This window comes from Elephas maximus, chromosome 20 (genome assembly GCF_024166365.1).
Source record: "Elephas maximus indicus isolate mEleMax1 chromosome 20, mEleMax1 primary haplotype, whole genome shotgun sequence".
NCBI classification, from domain to species: domain Eukaryota; kingdom Metazoa; phylum Chordata; class Mammalia; order Proboscidea; family Elephantidae; genus Elephas; species Elephas maximus.
In genome coordinates, this window is record NC_064838.1 from 55004322 (window position 1) to 55032294 (window position 27973).

The 27973-nt window shown below is 44.2% G+C and overlaps 1 protein-coding gene across 5 annotated transcripts in view; it reads left to right on the top strand.

Annotated features, from left to right (window-relative positions):
• The first annotated feature begins 18008 nt into the window (after positions 1 to 18008).
• The window catches only part of DOCK3 (dedicator of cytokinesis 3), a 547636-nt gene continuing 537671 nt past the window's right edge, over positions 18009 to 27973 (top strand). For all 5 annotated transcript variants that reach the window (XM_049861907.1, XM_049861911.1, XM_049861908.1 and 2 more), the window contains exon 1: positions 18009 to 18089. In XM_049861907.1, the coding sequence (XP_049717864.1) occupies positions 18053 to 18089 (37 nt within the window). In that variant the 5' untranslated portion in view covers positions 18009 to 18052. The remainder of the gene's footprint in view (positions 18090 to 27973) is intronic.

The window sequence follows — 27973 nt, forward strand, 5'->3', positions numbered from 1 at the left end:
AACACTTTTACACTGCTGTTGGGAATGTAAAATGGTACAACCATTTTGGAAATCGATTTGGCCCTTCCTTAAAAAGCTAGAAATAGAACTACCATACAATCCAGCAATCCCACTCCTTGGAATATATCCTAGAGAAGTAAGAGCCTTTACACAAATAGATATATGCACACCTGTGTTCATTGCAGCACTGTTTACAACATCAAAAAGATAGAAGCCACCAAGGTGCCCGTCAACGGATGAATGAGTAAATAAATTATGGTGTATTCACACAATGGAATACTACACATTGATAAAGAACAATGATGAATCCGTGAAACATTTTATGACATGGAGGAATCTGGAAGGGATTATGCTGAGTGAAATTAGTCAGTTGCAGAAGGGCTAATATTGTATAAGACCACTATTATAAGAACTGGAGAAATAGTTTAAACAGAGAAGAAAATATTCTTTGATGGTTACAAGAGGGGGGAGGGAAGGCGGGAGAGAGAGGGGTTTTCACTAATTAGATAGTAGATAAGAACTATTTTAGGTGAAGGGAAAGACAGCACATAGTACAGGAGAGGTCAGCACAACTGGACTAAACCAAAAGCAAGGAAGTTTCCTTCACAAACTGAATGCTTTGAAGGCCAGTGTAGCAGGGGCAGGGGTTTGGGAACCATGGTTTCAGGGGACATCTAGGTCAACTGGCATAGTAAAATCTATTAAGAAAACGTTCTGCATCCCACTTTGGAGAGTGGCGTCTGGGGTCTTAAACGCTAGCAAGCCGCCATCTAAGATGCATCAATTGGTCTCAACCCACCTGGAGCAAAGGAGAATGAAGAACACCAAAGACACAAGGTAATTATGAGCCCAAGAGGCAGAAAGGGCTACATAAACCAGAGACTACATCAGCCTGAGACCAGAAGAACTAGATGGTGCCCAGCTACAACCAAAGACTGTCCTGACAGGGAACACATCAGAGAACCCCTGAAGGAGCAGGAGATCAGTGGGATGCAGACCTCAAATTCTCGAAAAATGACCAGACTTAGTAGTCTGACTGAGACTAGAAGCACCCCAGAGGTCATGGTCCCCAGACCTTCTGTTTGCCCAAGGCAGGATCCGTTCCCAAAACCAACTCTTCAGACAAGGATTGGACTGGACTATGGGATAGACAATGATACTGGTAAAGAATGAGCTTTTTGGATCAAGTAGATGCATGAGACTATGTGGGCATCTCTTGTCTGAAGGGGAGATGAGAAGGTAGAGAGGGTCAGAAACTGGCCGAATGGACATGAAAAGAGAGAGTGTAGGGAAGGAGTGTGCTGTGTCCTTAGGGGGAGAGCAATTAGGAGTATATAGCAAGGTGTTTATAAGTTTTTGTATGAGAGTCTGACTTGATTTGTAAACTTGCACTTAAAGCACAATAAAAATTAAGAAAAAAAGGAAACAAAAGTCCTCATAACGGGACAAATAAGCAACATCATGATAAATGGAGATAAGATTGAAGTTACCAAGGATTTCATTTTATTTGGCTCTGCAATCAATGCCCATGGAAGCAGTAGTCAATAAATCAAAACGACTGGGCAAATCTGGTGCAAAAGATCTCTTTAAAGTATTAAATATAAAAGTATTAAAATGTCATTTTGAGACTAAAGTGTGCCTGACCCAAGCCTTAGTATTTTCGATTGTCTCATATGCATGCAAAAGCTGGACAATGAATAAGGAAGACAAATGAAGAATTGATACCTTTGGATTATGGTTTGTCAAAGAATATTGACTATACCGTGGACTGCCCGAAGAATGAACAAATCTGTCTTGGAAGGAGTACAGCCAGAATGCTCATTGGAAGCAAGGATGGTGAGACTTCGTCTCACATACTTTGAACATGTTATCAGGAGGGATCAGGTCCTGGAGAACGACATCTTGTTTGGTGTCACGGATTGAATTGTGTCCCCCCAAAATACGTGTCAATTTGGTTAGGCCATGATTCCCAGAATTGTGTGATTGTCCTCCATTTTGTGATTGATACAATTTTCTTGTATGTTGTAAATCCTAATCTCTGCCTGTGGTTAATGAGACAAGATTGGATCATGTTGAAGAGGATCAGAGCGGGATGTAACACCCTTGCTCAGGTCACATCCCTGATCCGATGTAAAGGAATTTCCCTGTGGTGTGGCCTTCACCACCTTTTATCTTACAAGAGATAAAAGGAAAGGGAAGAGAGCAGAGAGGGGGTACCGTATACCACCCGGAAAGCAGTGCCAGTAGCAGAGTGTCTCATTTGGACCTGCACGGAGAAGCTCCTAGTCCAGGGGAAGACTGATGACAAGGACCTTCCTCCAGAGCCGACAGAGAGAGAAAGCCTTTCCTGGAGCTGGCGCCCTGAATTTGGACTTTGAGCCTACTTTGCTGTGAGGAAATAAACTTCTCTTTTTAAAGCCATCCACTTGTGGTATTTCTGTTATAGCAGCACTAGATAACTAAGACACTTGGTAAAGTAGATGGTCTGTGAAAAAGAGGAAGACCCTCAATGAGATGAATTGACACAGTGGCTGCAATAATGGACTCAAGTATCACAATCGTGAGGGTGGCACAGACTAGGCAATATTTTGTTTGGTTGTATATAGGGTCGCTATGAGTTGGAACTGACTTAATGGCATCTGACAACATGAATAAAAACAGTTTTACATCTTCCTTTCCTGTCATTATTCTCTTATGTCCTGCCTATGTGTGTTATTCTCCTAAGAAATCTTTATACAGGTAGGTTTGTCATAAAGGCAACACACATTCATTGGGAAAATACTGAAAGGAAGAAAAGGTTCACTTCTTGGTGTATTTTACTCTGGTTTGTTTCTATACGTATTTATTTGTTCTTGCATAATTATAACCACGCTGTGATCAGAGTTTTTCAGCCTGAATGTTACATAATAAACATTCTCCTTGTTGATATATGGTTTTCAAGGTTGTTACTGACTTCATAAATTTGCATGAGGTAATAGCCCATGTTCCGTCAACTCATTCCCTCTGGTGGTCATTTGGATTATTTCCAAGACTTATAGTGAGTGTTGCATTGAATATCTATGTGAGTGATGCTTTCCCCAGATCCATTCTTACAGAACTAATATTTTGAGGGCTCTTGATACCTACTTGCCGTATTGCTGGTGGGAGGGTGGAACTGGACCCGCCCCGCTGGGAAATGCCACATGAGGTAGCCTGCCCTCACACTTCTAACTGCCTGTATACTGTCACTTAAAAATCATTTATGCCTATCATGGGCCAAAGAAGGGATTTCACTGTAGCTTCAACCTACTTTTTTTTGATAGTCAGAGGAGATGCCCTAGAGATGTGCAGTTTTTCCAACTGTTCATTTACTGGTTCTATTTCCTTTAAAGAGAGGAAACAGTTTCCTTTGGATGAACCACATTTGTACCTTTCCCAGTGGGCTCCCCGAATGGCTTACCAGGCCCTGCCAAGGCCATCCTCATGCACCTGAGTGATCTGCAGTTAAGCTTCTTGGACTGTGGCCCCCAGAACCAGTCCCACTCCACAGTCACATACTTCCTCCTGAGGATCCCATGTGCTCCCTACTGCTCAGTTTTCAGCGCCACTTTCCTGGGTCAGACCCACACCTTCACCCCAGAAAACCATGGCACTGTCACAGCAGCCTCCCTCCTGCCCCATAGAGTCTCTTCCAAGCCCATCATTGACTCTGCCCCAGATCACTTGCCCTGATCCCTGCAGAGCCTTCAGAAAACACTCCTAGACAACTGGCTAGTCTAGTCTCTACTAACCATTTAGCCTCTTCTGTCTTCTGCCTTCACCCGCTTGCCACCTCCCCTAGGAAACCTCAGGCTCTGGTGACCCTGGCCTTGTTGCTGCTTCCCATAGGTCTCCGCTTCTTCCTGCCTCTGTACCTTGGCTCATGAGACCTCCACCAAGAGTGGCCCCTTCACTCCTGAGATGCGTAGAGTCATACATCCTCTGACACCTGGCCTCCTCAGCCAAGCCTTTCTGGATTTTTCTGGTCTACATGGCAGAACATTCATAGCATTTATAGTCTACAGGGGGTCTCTGAGAGGATCCCTTCCCCCCATCCAACTTCTGAATAAGGTGACAAATAATACTCAGGCCAAAGCATCACCTTGTCACTGATGAAGGCTGGAGGTAGGAAGCAGCTTAGTGTGAGGCCAAATGGGCCTACAAACTGACCCCAGAATTAGACTGACCTCCTGCTTCTCCCTGAGTCTCACTTGTCATGGGTAAGTAAGGCTTGGGTGTTACAGCCAGTGGAGACCCACACATGGAAGAGTGCATTAGGAGTGAGAAATCCACAGTCCCACCACAGTGTATGCTCCAGGGGGAAGCACTGAATCTTATGTTATTGTCTAGTCACTTTCTGAGAGTCCTGTCCCTCAGCTCTACCTTGAGTTCCTTAAGGCCAAGGTCTGCATAACTTCTTATCCCCACAGTACCTTTAAGTAGGTGAAGCAGGCTCCCTTCTAGCAACCCCCAGCCCCTCTCTTGCACACCCACCCCAGGTCAGTCTGAAATTTTGTTGTGTGGACCTCATTTCTGTATCAATGCTGGCCTGTGCAAATGTGGACAGTACGGAAAAGGCAGGGTGTCACCACTGTCATTCACTCAGGCCTCAGTCAGGAGTGACAGGCTGCGATGCAATGGATTACTTTTGTATGGTCTTTCTCGCCATGGTCTTGTAATTCCCACCCAGGTTGATTGAGTGGGACTGTGCAAATGGGGTAATTGTGGCCCACCAAGGGGATTGGTCAGTTTTGCCATCCTGCTGGACTTCAAAAGAGAGCCAATTCCAGAGCAGGGAGAAGATCCTGCCACCACTGAGGAAGAACAGCCAGGAGTGGAGAGTGCGTCCTTTGGGCCCAGGATCCCTGTGCTGAGGAGTTCCTGGAACCAGGAGACCAAGAAAGAGAGCAAGCTGTAACCCTGAAGGTGGTGAGAAGCAGTGGCAGGAGACTGTACAGTGGGCTTCTTGGCCCACAAAGTGAGAAAGTTGAGTGCCTGGGATGTTTCTGGGGACTTACTGGCAGAGCTAAAAGAGTGTTGTAACAGTTGCCTGAGCAGGGAAGAGGCCTAGGGCCAGAGAGAGATGTGCCTGCAAGCATGGCTGGGAAGAGGCTGTCCTGATGGAAAAACTGTATCCTGAGCTCCTGAGCATTCCTAAACTTGAATTGTAAGCTGTTACTTCCCTAATAAGCCCCATAATCATGAGTATGGTCTGTTAAGCTCTGTGTGGCCACTGCAATGAATTGTCAAACCCAGCAGAGAAGTAGAGTGTGCTGTGGGAGGGACGGTTGGTGTCAGAATTAGTAAAGATGTGGAGAGAGGAGGCATGTGTGACCTCTGCCTCATAGGAATCACCCTTAGGCTGATTCTTCTTCTCCCTTGTGAAGAGAGAGAAGGTCAGACACCACCTCCACACCATTTTTACACAGGCCCTTTCCTGAGAAACAGGATTTCATGGGGTTGCAGGGTGTGAGGGCACAATTGCCTTTAGTGCCCTTGTGTTAGGAGTGAGGAAAGAGCCAAACAAGAGGTTGGGATGGCACAGACGTGCTTTGCTTAATTCCCAGTTGTGCTAAGAACCTCCTTTGGGTCTTTTCTAGATTGACTGGTGGATAATTGGATCATCCAAGGTCTGGGGCATTAATTATTCTGAACTAGGTGTGGGATTACCGAGTCACGCTACAAACACCACTGCTCTGGAGCACAGGACCAGCTGACTGCTGCTTTCTAGAGGAATTTGAGCCCCACACAACTTGGAGTCCACCTGGTAATACATGGATTCCAGAGCTGTGGGTGCACACACATCATTGCACTGTGTAGAGTTAAGAAAAAGATTTCCCTAAAAATAACCACCGAGGAATATTTAATTTGATAGCAAAGACTGTGACTAATCCAGGAAACAGAGAGTCAGTACAATAATGGGGAGAAAGTCATGTTTGACCTTTAAACCAATGCAAAATGAAACAAATCTATGCCTTGGCAGCTAAGGACCCTGTGGCTCTAGGGAGTGTGGCTGCAAGTAGGGGATGTGGTGGCCGTGGAGGTGAATCGATGAGATCCAAGTTTCTCAGGGGTGTTCTATTACATAAATCGCTCAGGGAAATAAATATCTTTTGGTGTTAGAGAGAAGGGGCTGGTGGTGAGCTAAGTGCTGGCTGGTACAAGGGGGACGTGGGAAGGCCAGCCCAGTTGGGCGGGGGTAATCAAAAGAGCTCTCAGAGGCTGGCTCAGGGGAGAAGCAGGCTCCCCAAATGCCAGAGGTCCGGCATTTCTGGTAAGCAGCCTGAACCAGTGGGAAGGGGGGTGAGATGCCAAACCTTCCAGCCTCAGTCACTGTTTAGTGAACATTTACCATGTGCCAAGCCCTGTGTTGACAGCTTCTCAGGCATTATCCTCAGAAGCATCCCTGAAGTAGATGTTATTATAATTCCCACTTGACAGGGGAAAAAATTGGGCTCAGAGAGATTAAAATACTTGCCCAAGGTCACCAGCTGGGAACTGGCTGAAGCTGAATGTGAACCCATCTCTGACTTCAGAGTCTTCAAGCTCTATTCTCTGTTGCTCCATCACTTGAAACTTGAAAAAGCCCAAGGACAGGCTGGAATGGGGGATAGGACAGGCTGAATGCGGATCTGATTTCAGCAGGGGCTACCTGGTGAGGAGTTCTCATAAAAAATCGACATGGCTCCCGGGATGGTAGATTCTCTCGATCTGGATCTCATCCCCAATCTCTCCATAATTCATGACTGCGTATTATAAATTCAGATCTATCACCCTCAGTGCTAATTGGAGAACTGAGTAGTTTTAGTTTCTTAGAGTTGCTCTTCCTCACTGGCAACAGGGTAAATACTGGGCCTGCTACTCCTGGGGTTAAGCACCCTGCATGTTTTTCCAAGGTGTGCTATTATAAGAGTTTTTCTTTAAAGAGGCTTTTCTCTCATCCTCTATCAAACGTTCTTCAAGGATGGGATTTAGAGCCATTTGCTTCTTGGCATGCTTCATGATGTCCTTTCCCTAGACCCTTAGCTTGGGCAGAGCTATGGGTGGCAAGCAAGGTGTTGAGATTACAGATGAAGCAGCAGGTCCCAGAACCCCTCACAGATCCCAGACAGCAGGTTCTGCAGGAAGGTAAGTTGCTCTCGCTGTCTGAGCCTGGGAGATGAGGGTTGGAGCCTTGAGAATCAAGGAGGGATTGGCTCAAGGAGAAAAGGAAAGCCTGGGGCAGTCCTAGGTGAGGAGTCGTGCTCAGACAATTGGGGAATGTGCAGTGGTGCCTCTAAGTCCAGCCCACAAGGAGATGGACCTTTCCTTAGGCTGCTGTTCTCATCAGTCTGGTTGAGTGGTCTGGTTTTAGGGCTTTTCTTTACTCACTTCTCTTGTCTCTGCTTTTGACTGAGGGCCTGGCAATGGTTGGTGATCCAATGTCATGGGATGCACCAAAACCCAGGACATGGCCTGCCTCCCACTCCAGCCACATCTCTCCTCACTCTCCCTCCACTTACTTACTTGCTGGCTTATCACATCCTGGGCACGCTGGCTTATCACATCCTGGGCACACTGGCTTTTTCAGTCCTCGGATACATCAAGCACCTTTCCTCCTACCTCCTCAAATGCTGCTCTCTCTGCCTGGAATACTTCCTCTCTTTCTTTAGTTGGCTGACTTGACTGTATCCTCAAGTCTCAGTTTAAGTATCACTTCCTCCAGGAAGTTTTCCCTGACTTGCCAGACTAGGTCAGGACCCTTGGCTGGTGCTCCCTTTGCACACTGTACTCTTCTTTCCTAGTACTTACATCTCTCCCTAAATATAGCTTCACTTGTGTGATAATTGGTTCAATGTCTCTTCCCCCCAACTCGATGGTAAGCTCCGTGGTGAGAAAGTCCATGAACATCTTCTGTCCTGGACCTCATCCATAATAGGTACTCAATAAGAATTTAATGAATGAGTAATTCAAATTTCTTACTCTTCAAGGTATAAAAAACAAAGAGCTGATGGGAACAAAGTCTCAGTTCCCTTCCTAGCCCCAGCCCCACAGCAATTCAGATATGGGGTAGATGAGATTGCACCAACCAAACAGGCTTTGTTTTGCACTTAACTCAAGTGAATTGGTGAAGGCGTTGCAATTGGTTGCTTTTTATATGTAGAGAGATTACCTCTGTTCTGATTTGCAATATCTGTGCTATTTTTGGCTGTTTTTCTCTTTTGGGTGTATTTGTATTGGAGCAATAATTTCACCATTTGGCTATGCAGAAGCCCAATTAATATTACAGATATGGTCTCATAAAATTCACTTCTTGACATTAGAATGTTTTGTTGCTAATTACTCTCCAAGGTTTTTAGTTTCAATTACTCTTTGGTGACTTAGTGCAGAAATTCAAGGGTATAGTTATTTCCCCCAAAGGGAAAGGAGAACTAAGTAATGCTAAGTCTCTATCTACTTGCCCTTCCTTCCGGAGGGAGGGTGGGTATTGTTCTTGATTCTATTTCCTCCCATTTCCTTGTCCAGAAACAAACACACAAAAACCTTATTGGAACGAAGATAAACATTTCTGAAAGAAAGAAAGAAAAAAAAGCACTCATTCACTAGTGTGTTCATTCAAGCAATATTTATTGAGCACCTACTACATGCCAGGCACTGTGTGCTAAGTTCTGAAGATGCAAAGAAGAACAGGGCATGGCTGCTGTCCCCAGGTAACTCACAGTCTTGGGTAGGAAGAAAGTACAGTAAAGCGTTAGAGGAAAAACAGTGGGTATCTGTACAGTGAGGGCTCTGTGGGGAGTGGCCTTGCTACCAGGGGCAGGTGGGTGAGAGGCTCATGAAAGGCTTTATAAAAGTGATGCCAGCACTGAGTCTTGGCCCTCACCTAATCAACTCAGCAAGTTTCTTTCAGCGGTTGATCATAACTGAGTCCTAGGAGATGCCTACTAAGACAAGACTACCATTGTACCCCTGTCTTAGTTTCTTAGTGGGTAGCTTTAGTGAATGCAAATTTATTTTCTTAACAGTTTAGGAGGCTAGAAGTGTGAATTCAGGGCATTGGCTCTAGGGGGAGACTTTCTCTGTCTGTTGGCCCTGAGGAAAGTCCTCGTCTCTTCTCAGCTTCTGTTCCTTGGCTTCTTGGCAATCTTCATGTGGCATGGTATCTATCATCTTCCATCTGTGCTTGCTTCTGTGCCTAATCTTCTCCTTTTGTATTTCAAAACTGATTGGTTTAAAACACACCCTGATGTGGCCTCCTTAACATACGAAAGAAAACTCTATTCCCAAATGGATTACATGTTTTGAGGCTTCACAACTCAATCCATAGCAACCCTTTCTGGATAAAAGAGTTAATTGTAGTGCTTATGGGGTGGGTACTATCTTATCCTTTGACTGTCCCTGTTCCTCAGATTTTCTGCAAGTATCTTTCTTTCCAATGGGGAATCCATTTGTTGCTGCATGTCACCTTCCCTTGGTCTGCAAAGGAGTGTCTCAGGCATAGGAAGACATCGTGATGCCTGTGGCCACAAGGCTGCTGCTGCCCAAGGAGAGAAGATGAATGTTCCACCTTGGACACGCCTGTGAGGTGTCTCTGACATATCTAGGAGTGCTTCTTGAGGTGGGGCTCCATAACTACAGCCCATCCTTAAGCAACACATCAGTCTCAAGCAATTGAAAATGGGAGCATTGGTCATTTCTTTTTTGAAAACCCTGGCTAACTGCAAGGAATCCACATTTTAGTAATATTAAATGGGTTGATAAAATAGGAGCAGATGGTTAAAGTTTGTCATTTTAGGGAAAATAATGAAATATTGTACTGCTTAATCTGTCTCTCTTTCACACTTTCCCTATTCCCTCCCCACCACAAAGATATTCAGATGCAACCAAATCTAAAGCAAAATACTAATAATATCTTCTTAGTCACTTTAGGTCTTTACCTGAAAGGACCCTAACTTTGCCAGCCATCTGTGTGTTAACCTACTCTGTGTTAACCTTTTATTCCAATGTTGCCTCCTAGGAGTTTTTCTAAAAAGTGCTGCTTTGGGGGAATACAAGGGGGAGTGAGGGGTGTCTCTCTGCCATGAAGAAAACCAGTTCTGCAGGTGCTTTATTAACTACGGCAGACTTGCTCCTTGAGGAACCCAGCCAAGCGGAGATGGTTTGGGTAATACTTGTTCCTGAGCCTTCCATCCAGCTGAAACTGGGCTGGATATGGGCATAAGCTCTAGGTGCTGGCACCTCCTGATCAAGAGAAGATGGAATGTCACAACCATCAGCTGCGCTTTGCCTGGATTTGATTCTATGCTCATTGCATTTCTCTGAGCTCTTCCTACTGTTTGGAAACTGGAGCATCCTTCCACTTGGACAGAGCATAGATGAGCTCAATTCTGGGAGAAGGAAGTGAGTGCTGCTTTGGCACCGTTGCCAGACACTCTTGCAAGAATGAGTATCTTGTACCACTTGCCCACTGCTTGCTGGCTTCAGTAACAAGAGCGTCTGGAATGATCCTAGGTAAACATCATCTTTGTGACTACACATTGTTTTATAAGCCGAGTCATAAGACTGGCTGGCTTCTTAAATGCTGCTGCCTGATTCTCCAGGCGGCAGAAAACAAAGAGAGAAGATATGGAATGTAGCTAGCTGAGCTTTGTAGAGGTCCGGTCTCACTCGCCAAAGGTGATGGGGCAATTACCATTATAGAGCTTGCTTATGATAAAAAAAAAAATTGATGAACTTAAATTCCATTTAAGAAGAAAAGATGGTGCTGTCTGCATTGTACATTGTGTGCAAAATCTGTTTGGTTACAGTATTGATATTTTTCCTAGTGTTTTGTTGCACATTTTTTTTTATTAACTTTTATTGAGCTTCAAGTGAACGTTTACAAATCAAGTCAGTCTGTCACATATAAGTTTATATACACCTTACTCCATACTCCCACTCTCTCCCCCTAATGAGTCAGCCCTTCCAGTCTCTCCTTTCGTGACAATTTTGCCAGCTTCCAACCCTCTCTACCCTACCATCCCCACTCCAGACAGGAGATGCCAACACAGTCTCAAGTGTCCACCTGATACAAATAGCTCACTCTTCATCAGCATCTCTCTCCTACCCACTGTCCAGTCCTTTCCATGTCTGATGAGTTGTCTTCGGGAATGGTTCCTGTCCTGGGCCAACAGAAGGTTTGGGGACCATGACCGCCGGGATTCCTCTAGTCTCAGTCAGACCATTAAGTGTGGTGTTTTTGTGAGAATTTGGGGTCTGCATCCCACTGATCTCCTGCTCCCTCAGGGGTTCTCTGTTGTGCTCCCTGTCAGGGCAGTCATTGGTTGTGGCCAGGCACCAACTAGTTCTTCTGGTCTCAGGATGATGTAAGTCTCTGGTTCATGTGGCCCTTTCTGTCTCTTGGGCTCATAGTTATCGTGTGACTTTGGTGTTCTTCATTCTCCTTTGATCCAGGTGGGTTGAGACCAATTGATGCATCTTAGATGGCCGCTTGTTAGCATTTAAGACCCCAGATGCCACATTTCAAAGTGGGATGCAGAATGTTTTCATAATAGAATTATTTTGCCAATTGACTTAGAAGTCCCCTTAAACCATGGTCCCCAAACCCCCGCCCTTGCTCCTTGTTGCACATTTTTAATAGCACCAGTCTTAAAAGAATTTCTTGCTGAAGGCTTGATTCCTTCCTCACTCACCAAGCTGTAATTTATCATCTGAGGTAATGAGTTTAACCCAAAAGTAATAGCAGCATGTTATGTCAAACCGTTTACAGACTTCTTTGTTTATTAGATAAATTGCCCCACCATGTTTATCTTTTATATAGCTACTTGATAAAATGTCTCAATGAATATTTTTTCTTTTAAATCTTATTTATTTTGTTGTTCTTCTTCAGAATATACACAGCAAAACATACACGAATTCAAGTTTCTACATGTACGATTAGTGACATTGATTACATTCTTCAAGTTGTGTAACCATTCTTACCTTCCTTTTCCGAGTTATTCCACCCTTATTAACATAAACTCAGTGCCCCTAAGACTCCTATCTAATTTTTGAGTTGCTGTTTTCAATTTGATCCTGTATAGATAGTTCTTAAAAGAGCATAGTACTCAAGGCAGACATTTTTTATGAGTTAAGCTAAACTGTTATTTGCTTATAAGATGGTTTTGGGGAATATTTTTGGTTTAAGGTTTCAAGATTATCTCAGGGCAATAGTTTCAGCAGGTCATCCACCCTCCATGGTTCCAGAAAGTCCAGAGTCCATGAAAATTTGAAATTCTGCTCTGCATTTCCCCCCTTTTGATCAGGATTCTTCTGTGGAATCTTTGATCAAAATGTTCAGTAATGGTAGCTGTGCACCATCCAGTTCTTCTGGTCTCATGGCAAAAGAGGCCCTTGTTCATGGAGTCAGTTAGCCACACATTCCATATCCTCCTCCTATTCCTGACTTTCCTTCCTCTGTTGCTCCAAGTAAATAGACCAGTTGTTGTGACTTAGATGGCCACTTGCAAGCTTTTAAGACCCCAGGGACTATGCAATGAACTAGGAGGTAGAACAGAAGCACTAAACACGGTATTAGACCAATTAACTGGGATGTTACATGAGACCATGACCCTAAACCTCCAAACCAAGGAACCAAATCCCATGAAGTGTTTGGTTGTACATAAGCAGCCTCAGCAGCTACTCTTTTTGTTTTATTGTTGTTGAAAATATATTTATCACCCAATTTTTGTCAATTCAACTTTTTACAGGTGTGCTGCTTACTGATAGCAATTACAATAATTGGCTGTGCAACCCTACCCTTAATCAATGCGATTTTTCCATCACTGTTAACCTGCTTTTCCACCCTCCTTCCTGCCCCTGGTAACCACTAATAAACTTTGGTCTCTGTACATTTCCCTTTTCTTGTCTTTTTATACATGTGAGTTCATACAATATTTGTCCTTTTGTGGTTGGCTTATTTCACTCGGCATAACGTCTTCAAGCTCCTTCTCTACTGTAGCATGGTACCAAGACTTCATTTCTTCTACTGGCTGAGTACTATTTCATTGTATGTTTGTACCACATTTTGTTTGTCCATTCATCTGTTGATAGGCATTTAGGTTGTCTCCACCTTTTGGCTATTGTGAATAGTGCTGCAATGAACACTGGTGTATAAATCTCTTTTTGAGTGTCTGCTTTCAAGTCTTCTGGGTATATACCTAGAAGTGGAATTGCTGAGTCATATGGTAGTTCTATTTTTGTTTTTTGAGGAACCACCACACCACACTGTTTTCCATAACAGGTGTACCATTTTGTGTTCTCACAAGCAGCAATGGCTGACAGTTCCAATTTCCCCACATCCTTGTCAACATTTGTTACTTTCTTCTTTTTTTTTTAAATCTTAGCCATCCTAAACCCAAAATCAAATCTGTTGCCGTCCAGTTGATTCTGGCTCATAGCGATCCTATAGGACAGAGTAGAACTGTCCCATAGGGTTTCCAAGGAATGGCGGTAGATTTGAACTGCTGACCTTTGGGTTAGCAGCCAAGCTCTTAACTACTACACCACCAGGGCACCTAACCAACCAACCAACCAACCAACCAACAAACAAACCAAACCCATTACTGTTGAGTAGATTCCAACTCATAGCGACCCTATAGGACAGAGTAAAACTGCCCACAGAGTTTCCAAGCAGCACTTGGAGGATTCAAACCACCAACTTTTTGGTTAGCAGGCATAGTACCTAACAACTATGACACTAGGGTTTCCCTAGCCATCCTACTAGGAGTGAAGTGGTATCTCACCGTAGTTTTGATTTGCATCTCTCTGATGGCTAATGACGGTTAGCGTGTCTTCATGTGTTTGGTGTTCATTTGAATGTCCTCTTTGGTGAAACGTCCATTCAAGTCCTTTGCTCACTGTATGATTGTGTTGTCTTTTTGTTGTTAAGTTGTCGAAGTTTTCTACATATTTTGGTTATTAGATTTTTGTCAGATACATGGTTTCTGAAGATATTCTCCCAGTTGGTAGCTTGTTTTTTCACTTTTTTGGTAAAGCCTTTTGACGAACAAAAGCTTTTAATTTTTATGACGTCCCATTTATTTGTCTTTTGCTGTTTGTGCTTTTGCTATTATATTAGATAATCCATCGTTGAAAGCTAGGCCTGACAGGCTTGCTTCTGCTTGTTCTTCTACGAATTTTATGGTTTTAGTATGCACATTTAGGTCCTTAATCCATGTTGAATTTGTTTGTGTACAGTGTGAGGAACGGATCCTGTTTCATTTTTCTGAAGGTGGAAATCCAATTTTCTAAGGACCATTTATTGAAGGGACTCTTCTCTCCCTATCAAATGAACTTGGCACTCTTGTAAAAAATCAGTTGACCATAGATGTTTGGGTTTATTTCTGGACTCTCAATTTTATTTCATTGGTCTAAAAATGTCTCTATGAATTTTAAATTAAAACCAGTGTGCCCATTTCAAAAAATTTACCCTAATTAATTCAAGTTTCTGAATTTGGAGATTTGTGATTTGCTGAGATAAATTTCCCAGTTCTTTTTTTCCAGTGGATTTCCTTATGGTCTCAGTAAAGATACAGGCGCATCATTTACCTGAGAGTATATGTTGAATTCCTGTTAGGTGGCAGGCACTATGTTAGTCTTTGTGTAGGGTAAAAATAAATGAATAGCAATCCTTGCCACTAAGAAAGGAAACAGATGCTCGTCAATGTGCAAGGCGGGCACATTTGAACTCTTGGAGGAGGGTGGGTTGAGTAAGAGCTAGAGGCAATGCCCTCATGGGAGAGAAAAATCCCCTTCAGCTGAGTGAGGGCAATTGAGGGAAGTCTTCCTGGGGAAAGTGGCCTTAAGGAGGCCCTTGGAAGTGAGAAGGATCTGTGGATTCCGAGGGAGGAGAGGACATGGGCTGAGGAATGCTGTATGCAACCATCCACAGCCAAGGAATGACAGGGAATGTCAGGAGTTGGGATGGCTATGGGGAATTCAGGAGGAGCAGTTTCTGGGAGGTGTGGGGTCAGAAACCAGATCTTTAGGGGCTGAGAATCAACTGAATTACATTGAAATGAAGGAATATGGAGAGGATGATTCTCCTACAATGTCAGATGGAGAGAGGAGAAAGAGAAGGAATGAGGGATGAGGGCACCAACAGGAAGGGAGTTCCTGGGATGATGAAAGGAGCCTGTGGAACAAGACAGGGTGAAAATGGAGGTGGGGGGAGGGACAACAATCGTGCAGTGGGGTCCTGGAGACCCTGAGAAGGGGCAAGTGGTGAGCCCAGGTGGTGGTGAGGACACAAGGAAGAATGGGTGCAGAGAAGGGGAAGGCAGTGTGCCAAGGGTCACTAATTTTCAGAGGCAAGCCAGAGGTCAAATCACGTGCTGGGTGAAGTATATGTGGGGATGTCAAGTGAACTGGGGCCCAAGTAAAGGCTCAGACCAGATGCTGTGGGGGTAGGAAAGCAGGTGCATAGTCCTGTTGAAGACCAATATTCCTCGATGTATGCTGTGCCCTTTTGCTTCAACTCAAGAAAACAATCTAAATTTAGTACAAACAGCATGACTGTAGGAGTCTGAGTGTTATTAGATGCTCTCCTTCTCACCTTGGTGCCCTCCCACTTCCCAGCAGTCCTAGCATGGGATTGCCTTTGTCTGGGAAAGCTGTCATCTAAGGTGGATTCAGACTGGGAACAAGAGATTAAACTTGGGGAATATTGGCCCTGTGCTCTGCTACTGTCCTACTGTCATCATGCACATGAGATAAGGGAGCAGAACTGGAGGATGAAATAACCACAGCCCTCCTAGGTTCATAGGATCTGGGTAGCTCAGCCTCACTTGCTGGAAAGCTCCCTGGGGAAAGCATTGTGGCCACTGGCCACACACCATGGAATGACATGACAAAGCACAGTGGTTAAGAGCTCGGCTGCTAATCAAAAGGTCGGCAGTTTGAATCCACCAGCTGCTCCTTGGCACCCTATGGAGTAGTCCTACTCTGTCCTATAGGGTCACTCTATGAGTTGGAATCAAGTTGATGGCAACGGGTTTGATTTTTTTGGTTTGTCGCCATTGGGCAGGGGTCTGTTTTTCAGGAACACCTAACTACATAAATAAGAACATCTCTTCTGTTATGTTCTGGGACAAAAAGAGTGCCCTGTCTATTGAGAAGGTCATTCACAGAACAGACATTTTCCCAGGTTAGGAGCGATCAGCCTTCATTGGTGGGGGGAGGAACCTAGAGGTCAGGAGCTGAGAGGCCACCAAAATAATTCAGGTGAACACAGTTAGGCCTGGGAGGAGTGACAATCACAAAAGACTTAGTGAAGGAAGAACCAACAAAATCTGTTGATTACCGAGATATTCATGGATTAGGCTTTCCTTCTATTCAACAAGTATATTTCAGGTGCTGGGCAAGGGGCTGAGGGACCAGAAAGGTGACTGTGCCCTGGAGCCTGCCCTCTGGGAGCTGACGGTCTTATGGGGGGAAATAGACACAAACACACAGTTGGAATCCCAGGAAAAGAGGGAAGGATCCAGTCCGGCTGCAGGATCAAGGAAGACTTTTTAGACATGAGATATTGAGCTGGGTTTTGAAGAGTGGGGGTGTTCAAGAACAATAATGAGAAATGACCTCGTGATGTCGGTGACAGATGAATCTGATGGGATCGGGGCTGGGAATACCATGTGGTCCAGATGGAGGTAGAAAGAAGTCTTGCAGTTCTGGTGAACTCTATTCTGATCTTTGGTGAGAGGCTGAGCTAGGGTCACAAGGCGACATTTGCAGGCATTAGAGTGAATGGATTCTTAGGGAACCACGGATAACAACAACAACAAAAAAAACAAAAACAGAGAGGATAAAAGTTTTGGGAAGAAGCCCGAATTCAAGAAGATGTGGGAGCAGAGACATGGGAGGGGCAGAGGTATTGGGACTGGCAGGACTCATGGAGTCCAAGGAGGAAGCGCTTCCTTACAAGGAGGTCCAGGGTGATTGTTCAGGTCCCAGGCATTTACCACGCAGACCAACTCAGTTAAGTGAGAAAGAGGAGGCGTCAAATATCCGGGCCTGGAAGGCGCTCTGGGAACCCAGGAATGAGCAGTATGAGTATGCCACCACTGCATCCCCCTCTGCGGAGATCCCATCTCGCTGGGTCCAGGGATGTACATGGTGACTTTGGGGACCTTTCCAGGCTTGGGGCAGTCATAGCGCTGCGGCTGACAATGAGAGGCGTCTGAGACGGTGTCGTCCTCTCCTCTACAGGATCTAATGTCTCTGACCAGGGGGCTCTTGAGGCCCCGGTAGGAGGCATGGGACATAGCAGCTCGTGTGTGTGTGTGTGTGTGTGTGTGTGTGTGTGTGTGTGTGTGTGTGTGTGTGTGTGAGAGAGAGAGAGAGAGACGGAGCAGCTCGAGTGTGTGTGTGCGTGTGTGCGTGCGTGTGCGTGCGTGCGTGTGTGTGTGTGTGTACGCGCGCGCAGTGCTCCAAGGTCAAACCCAGGATGAGAGTCTCCGGGTCGGGGCGATGGCCCCGCCACCTGCTCGCCTCCGCCAAGGGCCCCGGGCGGGCAGAGAAGCCTGCCCCGCCCCCGGCCGGGCCGTCCAATCGCCTCTCGCAAATTTCCCTCCGCCGGCGCGCGGCAGAGGCGCGTGGGTTCGCGCGCGGGCTCGGGCGGCGCGAGCCCGGGCAGCGCGAGCCCCCGCGCGCCGCGAAGTGGCGCATGCGCGGGCGTTCTGCGAGCCCGCTGAGGTGAGGCGAGCCGCGGCGGCGCCGGGAGCCGATCGGCGGAGCTGTGAGGAACCGAGCGGCGGCGTGGGAGCGGCCACGGCGGCCAGGTGGCGAGCCCTCGCCCGTACCAGCTGAAGCTGCTGGACCGTCCGGGCAGCCTCGCGGCTCGAACGTGGCGGCAGCGGCGGCATCCCGGCCGGCCAGCGAAGGATGCACCGCCCACTGCCCCGCGCCGCCTGACCGCCCCCGCCTCGGCTCGCGGTGCGCCACAGCCGGGCCCGCGGCTGTCCCCGCCGCGCTGTCGGCCGGCCGCCGCGCCCGCGGGGCCGCGCCCGGTCCGGCCATGTGGACCCCCACGGAGGAGGAGAAATACGGCGTAGGTAGGTGAGGCTCGGGTCTGGCTGCAGAAGGGGTACCGGAGGACGCCGGCCCCGCCTCGATTCGCGACTGCGCGCCCCCCCCGCCACGCTGCCCGCAGGCTGCGCGGCCTCGGCGCGGGGCGAGCGCGGGGTGGGGGCGGGTGCGCGGCGGAAGCGGGGCGCGGGGCGCGGGCCAGGGGCGTGGAGGTGGGCCAAGGGCTCGGGGCGGGCTTGGGGCGCAGGGAAGGCGGCAGGGGGCGCTGGCGGCTCGGCCTAGGCAGGTGCGGCCCATGGGAGGGGCGGGCAGGGCCTGGACAGCTGCCTGAGGTTTTTGTTGCGAGGTTTTTCCCAAGAAGCCAAATTCTGGGAATCTGTCTTCTCCGCTTCAAAACCTTGATTTTAATGAGTTTCCGCACCTGAGTTCATAAGCCCGAGGGCTGTTTATTTTTGAGGTGGAACCTGACACAAAGATGAAGAACGTTGATATCATTTTCCCAGTTCCAAGTGTTGCTGACAGTTGACTGCAAATGTTTGATCCGTTTTAACTGGTGTTGCCTTCAGTAAGTAGAAATAGTGATCCTACAACGGAGAGTGTTTTTGAACTTGTATCATTGTTGAGTTTAGTATGTTTTATAGTTACAGTTTTATTAGAAAACCTGTTTTTGGATGAGACTGTTATTCACCTTGGGGTCTTCATGTTAAACTCCAACAGCTAAATGATTCTTTTAACATCCCACTTCTTTACAAAGAATACTTAATAATTTAAGAGGAGATTGAATGCTAGTTTTACTTCTGTAATGTGTTTTGTAGCAGTTACAGGATAAGAGAGTTGAGCCGCATTTCATTAAGTCACTTGTCATCTCGTTCAGTTAGAAACACATTTAAAATGTTGAATGTACAAATCTTTTGTGAGCTCGTAATGGAAAATTATAGATAGGGAATCTATGGGAACAAAGATTTTTATATCCCGTTTTTACTGCAGTTCCATCAAGATTTAGTTCAAAATTTACTACAAAATAACTTTTTAAACTGGCAGTGGTAACAAACGATTTGGAAAATCGTCAGGCAAGTTAGTGTGTGAAATTGAATGTATTTACGTTTAAGGATCTGCAGAGAGGTCTTCTATGCTGGTAGAAAATCTCATTTTGAAAGGTAACTATCTGAAATTTTAATTAGCTTATAACAGCATAATAATGTAACGCACAAGATGGAAGTGTTAAGAGGAACCAGAGTCCTAGAGTCTCTGTTGAGAAGGAATTGGGAAATGATGCGAAGAGCTGGGATTCACCTCTGGGGACATTTTACCCTCTCTCTTAGAGCATTCTCTGAATACTGAATAGATTCTGTGAAATGAGAAGTTGATGGTTTGTTTTCTCTATAACTTGCTCTCAGAACTGCTTAACTAGAGTAACAAGTCATTGATTTGAAACTGATCTGTCCAGTGGCACTTAAGTGGTAATTTCTTTCCTTCTGGGGAGGAAGTCTGGTGTGGTGAAGTTGGTGGAGTTCCGAGTCCTGGCTTCTCTTTATTGGTGCCGCGAGCAAGTTATTTAACATGTTTTTCTCAATGTGTAAATTTGAGATAAGATTTACCTATCTTAACAGGGTTGTAAAAATCAAATGAGAGCATTCCAACTGCTTAATAAGTGTTAATTTCTTCTTTTCCCTCAGCACGTAGAGTAATAATAACACTAGATATTTCCTCAAGTGTTCTGAGAAGGAGGCAATGCAAGGTAATCAAGGTAGGCATTTGTGATCTCAGAGCACTAGGATGGGATATGTGGTTTACTCAGGAAGGTGAAATGAAATTTTTTCATTCCTAGGACTGTGCGTTTAGTTTTAGAACAATTGTTATTCCCTGTGTAGGGGCACAGAAACCCTGGTGGCGTAGTGGTTAAGTGCTACAGCTGCTAACCAAAGGGTTGGCAGTTCAAATCTGCCAGGCGCTCCTTGGAAACTCTACTGGGCAGTTCTACTCTGCCCTATAGGGTCGCTGTGAGTCAGAATTGACTTGACGGCCGTGGGTTTTTTTTTTTTTTTTGGTGTAGGGGCACAGCATTGGGCACAGGGCAAGACTTAAATGCTTGTTAAATGAGAGAGTAAATGAAGAGGCAGTTATTGTGAAGACATTTTCTTAGCAACTGTGGTTTAATGCAATCTAGATGCCTCTTCTGCCAACTAAGGCAACTCGCTCGCACCCTCCCTCTTTATCTCACAGCTTTTTGCTTCTGGCCTTCTCTTGATTATGGCCTAAAAGTTAGTGTGTAAGTTGTTTAAAATTCAGGACACATTTTTTTTCCCATAAGCATGTTAGGGCTACACTTCTAGGCCTTTAATAAGATCCAGTTCAGTCTATAAATTATGTATTTTATATACTGTATTTATAATGAGAAAATACAGTCAATTAAAAAAAAAGGCGTTTTAGATGCATTATCTGTTTAATTGCTATGAGGGCGAGTTTGAAAATCCAGCCATTTGATTGTTGTACCAGGAGGAAATGTTTTGAGTTTCAGCTTTGATTTTTATGACCAGTTTGGAGGACAGGTTTCTATCTCTACTTGTCAACCCGTAATCCTTACAGCAAGGAGGAAAACTTATACCGATTTCCCACCGATTTGGAGAAATGTGAGGAGAAGGGCTTCCTTTTGCCTGATGTTGGTGATGGAAGAAGTCCCTATTGCAGCAGTGCAAAGAGTTTTTTTCACTGCAGCTGTTCATCTGTATTTGACTCTAGTGAGGGTTTCGAGATTCAGTAGTAATGACTGGAACCCTGGTGGTGCAGAGTTAAAAGCTCAGCTGCTAACCAAAAAGTCGGTAGTTTGAATCCACCAGCCGCTCCATGGAAATCCTGTGGGGCAGTTCTACTCTGTCCTGTAGGATTGCTATGAGCCTGAATTGACTCTACAACAACAGGTTTTTTTTTTTTTTGTAGTAGTAGTGTCTTACTGCCTTAACCATGTTTTATAATATAGGAATTCTGTGTATGAGCATAACTTTTTGAATTATTTGGCCTATTCATTTAGGACTGGGTGATGCTTGATTTTCCCTTTTCATTGTAATGTTCTGTGATTGACTTTGGGGGAGAAGGGAACTACTCTATTGTCTTAGTTATCTAGTGCTGCTGTAACAGACATACCACAAGTGGATGGCCTTAACAAAGAGAAATTTATTCTTTCACAGTCTAGAAGGCTAGAAGTCCGAATTCAGGGTGCCAGCTCCAAGGGAAGGCTTTCTTTCTCTGTCAGGTCTGGGGGACAGTCTTTGTCATCAGTCTTCCCCAGTTGAGCAACTTCTCAGCGCAGGGACCAAGGGTCCAAAGAATGCGCTGTTCTGCTGGTTCTTGTTTCTTGGTGGTATAGGGTCCCCCTGTCCCTCTGTTTGCTTCTCTCTTTTATATCTCAAAAGGGATTGACTGGGGGGCGGAGCCAAGATGGCGGACTACGCAGACGCTACCTCGGATCCCTCTTACAACAAAGACACGGAAAAACAAGTGAATCGATCACATACATAACAATCTATGAACCCTGAACAACAAACACAGATTTAGAGACGGAGAACGAACTAATACGGGGAAGCAGCGATTGTTTCCAGAGCCTGGAGCCAGCGTACCAGTCAGGTACGGCACAAGCACAGAGAGCTGCTCCACCCCCCTGAACTAACCCCGGAAAGGGGACCAGCCGGTTCCGTGTGCGGCGTGGGACGCAGCCGGTAGGAGAAGTCCCCGGGAGGCAGTGACTGGTCTTGGAGCAGGAAGAGCAGCGTCCCAGCCGGAGAACCGTCCTGCCGGGATTTGGACTGGACGCAGGTACGGCATAAACACAGAGAGCTGCTCCACCCCCCTGAACTAACCCCGGGAAGGGGCCCAGCCGGGTCGCGCGGGTGGCGTGGGACGCAGCCGGTAGGAGAAGTCCCCGGGAGGCAGCGGCTGGTATTGGAGTGGGGAGAACAGCGTCCCAGCCGGCACACTCGGTCACGGCACAAGCACGGGGAGCTGCTCCACCCATCTGAACTAACCCCGGGAGGCGGCCCAACTGGTTCGCGGGGGCGGCACGGCCACGTGGCTGGAGGGATGAGAAGTCCCCAGGAGGCAGCGACTGATTTTGGAGTCAAGAGTGCACCGTCCCAGTAGGGGAGCCTTGACGCTGGGCGTGGGGCTGGAAGCGGAGGATCTGACCTTGACTCCAGCGGGCCAGACCCCCCGGGGGCAATCTCCACACAGCCAGCACACATAGGCGACGCGCCCGCGGGAATCTCAGATATAACAGTCATTCCAAGCAAGACAAGCAACTCTGGCTATATTCTGAGGTGCTACTCTCCTATCTCTCTGTTCCCTCCCCCACCCTCCCCAGGCAGCTTCATTAACATCCGAATAGCCTGAGCCAGAGGGAGAACTCTGATAGGGATCTGACTGCATTTTTTTTTAGCGGATTTTCTGGAAAAACTAGTTTCCCAGTGATGGCTCAGAGACAACAATCCATATCAAACCACTTAAAGAAGCAGACCATGACAGCTTCTCCAACCCCCCAAACAAAAGAATCAAAATCTTTCCCAAATGAAGATACAATCCTGGAATTATCAGATACAGAATATAAAAAACTAATTTACAGAATGCTTAAAGATATCACAAATGAAATTAGGATAACTGCAGAAAAAGCCAAGGAACACACCGATAAAACTGTTGAAGAACTCAAAAAAATTATTCAAGAACATAGTGGAAAAATTAATAAGTTGCAAGAATCCATAGAGAGACAACATGTAGAAATCCAAAAGATTAACAATAAAATTACAGAATTAGACAACGCAATAGGAAGTCAGAGGAGCAGACTCGAGCAATTAGAATGCAGACTGGGACATCTGGAGGACCAGGGAATCAACACCAACATAGCTGAAAAAAAATCAGATAAAAGAATTAAAAAAAATGAAGAAACCCTAAGAATCATGTGGGACTCTATCAAGAAGGATAACTTGCAGGTGATTGGAGTCCCAGAACAGGGAGGGGGGACAGAAAACACAGAGAAAATAGTTGAAGAACTCCTGACAGAAAACTTCCCTGACATCATGAAAGACGAAAGGATATCTATCCAAGATGCTCATCGAACCCCATTTAAGATTGATCCAAAAAGAAAAACACCAAGACATATTATCATCAAACTCGCCAAAACCAAAGATAAACAGAAAATTTTAAAAGCAGCCAGGGAGAAAAGAAAGGTCTCCTTCAAGGGAGAATCAATAAGTTCAGACTACTCAGCAGAAACCATGCAGGCAAGAAGACAATGGGATGACATATACAGAGCACTGAAGGAGAAAAACTGCCAGCCAAGGATCATATATCCAGCAAAACTCTCTCTGAAATATGAAGGCGAAATTAAGATATTTACAGACAAACACAAGTTTAGAGAATTTGCAAAAACCAAACCAAAGCTACATGAAATACTAAAGGATATTGTTTGGTCAGAGAACCAATAATATCAGATATCAGCACAACACAAGGTCATAAAACAGAACGTCCTGATATCAACTCAAATAGGGCAATCACAAAAACAAACAAATTAAGATTAATTAAAAATAAATAAATAAATACACATAACAGGGAATCATGGAAGTCAATAGGTAAAAGATCACAATAATCAAAAAGGGACTAAATACAGGAGGCATTGAACTGCCATATGGAGACTGATACAAGGCGATATAGAACAATACAAGTTAGGTTTTTATTTAGAAAAATAGGGGTAAATAATAAGGTAACCACAAAAAGGTATAACAACTCTATAACTCAAGATAAAAGCCAAGAAAAACGTTAACGACTCAACTAACATAAAGTCAAACACTATGAAAATGAGGATCTCACAATTTACTAAGAAAAACGTCTCAGCACAAAAAAGTATGTGGAAAAATGAAATTGTCAACAACACACATAAAAAGGCATCAAAATGACAACACTAAAAACTTATTTATCTATAATTACCCTGAATGTAAATGGACTAAATGCACCAATAAAGAGACAGAGAGTCACAGACTGGATAAAGAAACACGATCCATCTATATGCTGCCTACAAGAGACACACCTTAGACTTAGAGACACAAACAAACTAAAACTCAAAGGATGGAAAAAAGTATATCAAGCAAACAATAAGCAAAAAAGAAGAGGAGCAGCAATATTAATTTCTGACAAAATAGACTTTAGACTTAAATCCACCACAAAGGATAAAGAAGGACACTATATAATGATAAAAGGGACAATTGATCAGGAAGACATAACCATATTAAATACATATGCACCCAATGACAAGGCTGCAAGATACATAAATCAAATTTTAACAGAATTGAAAAGTGAGATAGATACCTCCACAATTATAGTAGGAGACTTCAACACACCACTTTCGGAGAAGGACAGGACATCCAGTAAGAAGCTCAATAGAGACACGGAAGATCTAATTACAACAATCAACCAACTTGACCTCATTGACTTATACAGAACTCTCCACCCAACGGCTGCAAAATATACTTTTTTTTCTAGCGCACATGGAACATTCTCTAGAATAGACCACATATTAGGTCATAAAACAAACCTTTGCAGAGTCCAAAACATCGAAATATTACAAAGCATCTTCTCAGACCACAAGGCAATAAAACTAGAGATCAATAACAGAAAAACTAGGGAAAAGAAATCAAATACTTGGAAAATGAACAATACCCTCCTGAAAAAAGACTGGGTTATAGAAGACATCAAGGAGGGAATAAGGAAATTCTTAGAAAGCAACGAGAATGAAAATACTTCCTATCAAAACCTCTGGGACACAGCAAAAGCAGTGCTCAGAGGCCAATTTATATCGATAAATGCACACATACAAAAAGAAGAAAGAGCCAAAATCAGAGAACTGTCCCTACAACTTGAGCCAATAGAAATTGAGCAACAAAAGAATCCATCAGGCACCAGAAGAAAACAAATAATAAAAATTAGAGCTGAACTAAATGAATTAGAGAACAGAAAAACAATTGAAAGAATTAACAAAGCCAAAAGCTGGTTCTTTGAAAAAATTAACAAAATTGATAAACCATTGGCTAGACTGACTAAAGAAATACAGGAAAGGAAACAAATAACCCGAATAAGAAACGAGAAGGACCACATCACAACAGAACCAAATGAAATTAAAAGAATCATTTCAGATTATTATGAAAAATTGTACTCTAACAAATTTTCAAACCTAGGAGAAATGGATGAATTCCTGGAAAAACACTACCTACCTAAACTAACACATTCAGAAGTAGAACAACTAAATAGACCCATAACAAAAAAAAGAGATTGAAACGGTAATCCAAAAACTCCCAACAAAAAAAAGCCCTGGCCCGGACGGCTTCACTGCAGAGTTCTACCAAACTTTCAGAGAAGAGTTAACACCACTACTTCTGAAGGTATTCCAAAGCATAGAAAATGACGGAATACTACCCAACTCATTCTATGAAGCCACCATCTCCCTGATACCAAAACCAGGTAAAGGCATTACAAAAAAAGAAAATTATAGCCCTATATCCCTCATGAACATAGATGCAAAAATCCTCAACAAAATTCTAGCCAATAGAATCCAACAACACATCAAAAAAATAATTCACCCTGATCAAGTGAGATTTATACCAGGTATGCAAGGCTGGTTTAATATCAGAAAAACCATTAATGTAATCCATCACATAAATAAAACAAAAGACAAAAACCACATGATTTTATCAATTGATGCAGAAAAGGCATTTGACAAAGTCCAACACCCATTTATGATAAAAACTCTTACCAAAATAGGAATTGAAGGAAAATTCCTCAACATAATAAAGGGCATCTATGCAAAGCCAACAGCCAATATCACTCTAAATGGAGAGAACCTGAAAGCATTTCCCTTGAGAACGGGAACCAGACAAGGATGCCCTTTATCACCACTCTTATTCAACATCGTGCTGGAAGTCCTAGCCAGGGCAATTAGGCTAGACAAAGAAATAAAAGGTATCCGGATTGGCAAGGAAGAAGTAAAGTTATCACTATTTGCAGATGACATGATTATATACACAGAAAACCCTAAGGAATCCTGCAGAAAACTACTGAAACTAATAGAAGAGTTTGGCAGAGTCTCAGGTTATAAAATAAACTTACAAAAATCACTTGGATTCCTCTACATCAACAAAAAGAACACCGAAGAGGAAATAACCAAATCAATACCATTCACAGTAGCCCCCAAGAAGATAAGATACTTAGGAATACATCTTACCAAGGATGTAAAAGACCTATGCAAAGAAAACTACAAAGCTCTACTACAAGAAATTCAAAAGGACATACTTAAGTGGAAAAACATACCCTGCTCATGGATAGGAAGACTTAACATAGTAAAAATGTCTATTCTACCAAAAGCCATCTATACGTTTAACGCACTTCCGATCCAAATTCCAATGTCATATTTTAAGGGGATAGAGAAACAAATCACCAATTTCATATGGAAGGGACAGAAGCCCCAGATAAGCAAAGCACTACTGAAAAAGAAGAAGAAAGTGGGAGGCCTCACTTTACCTGACTTCAGAACCTATTATACAGCCACAGTAGTCAAAACAGCCTGGTACTGGTACAACAACAGGCACATAGACCAATGGAACAGAATTGAGAACCCAGACATAGATCCATCCACGTATGAGCAGCTGATATTTGACAAAGGACCAGTGTCAATTAATTGGGGAAAAGATAGCCTTTTTAACAAATGGTGCTGGCATAACTGGATATTCATTTGCAAAAAAATGAAGCAGGACCCATACCTCACACCATGCACAAAAACTAACTCCAAGTGGATCAAAGGCCTAAACATAAAGACTAAAACAATAAAGATCATGGAAGAAAAAATTGGGACAACCCTAGGAGCCCTAATACAAGGCATAAACAGAATACAAAACATTACCAAAAATGTTGAAGAGAAACCCGATAACTGGGAGCTCCTAAAAATCAAACACCTATGCTCATCTAAAGACTTCTCCAAAAGAGTAAAAAGACCACCTACAGATTGGGAAAGAATTTTCAGCTATGACATCTCCGACCAGCGCCTGATCTCTAAAATGTACATGATTCTGTCAAAACTCAACCACAAAAAGACAAACAACCCAATCAAGAAGTGGGCAAAGGATATGAACACACATTTCACTAAAGAAGATATTCAGGCAGCCAACAGATACATGAGAAAATGCTCTCGATCATTAGCCATTAGAGAAATGCAAATTAAAACTACGATGAGATTTCATCTCACTCCAACAAGGCTGGCATTAATCCAAAAAACACAAAATAATAAATGTTGGAGAGGCTGCGGAGAGATTGGAACTCTCATACACTGCTGGTGGGAATGTAAAATGGTACAACCACTTTGGAAATCTATCTGGCGTTATCTTAAACAGTTAGAAATAGAACTACCATACAACCCAGAAATCCCACTCCTGGGAATATACCCTAGAGATACAAGAGCCTTCATACAAACAGATATATGCACACCCATGTTTATTGCAGCTCTGTTTACAATAGCAAAAAGTTGGAAGCAACCAAGGTGTCCATCAACGGATGAAGGGTTAAATAAATTGTGGTATATTCACACAATGGAATACTACGCATCGATAAAGAACAGTGACGAATCTGTGAAACATTTCATAACGTGGAGGAACCTGGAAGGCATTATGCTGAGCGAAATTAGTCAGAGGCAAAAGGACAAATATTGTATAAGACCACTATTATAAAATCTTGAGAAATAGTAAACCTGAGAAGAACACATACTTTTGTGGTTACGAGGGGGGGAGGGAGGGAGGGTGGGAGAGGGTTTTTTATTGATTAATCAGTAGATAAGAACTGCTTTAGGTGAAGGGAAAGACAACACTCAATACATGGAAGGTCAGCT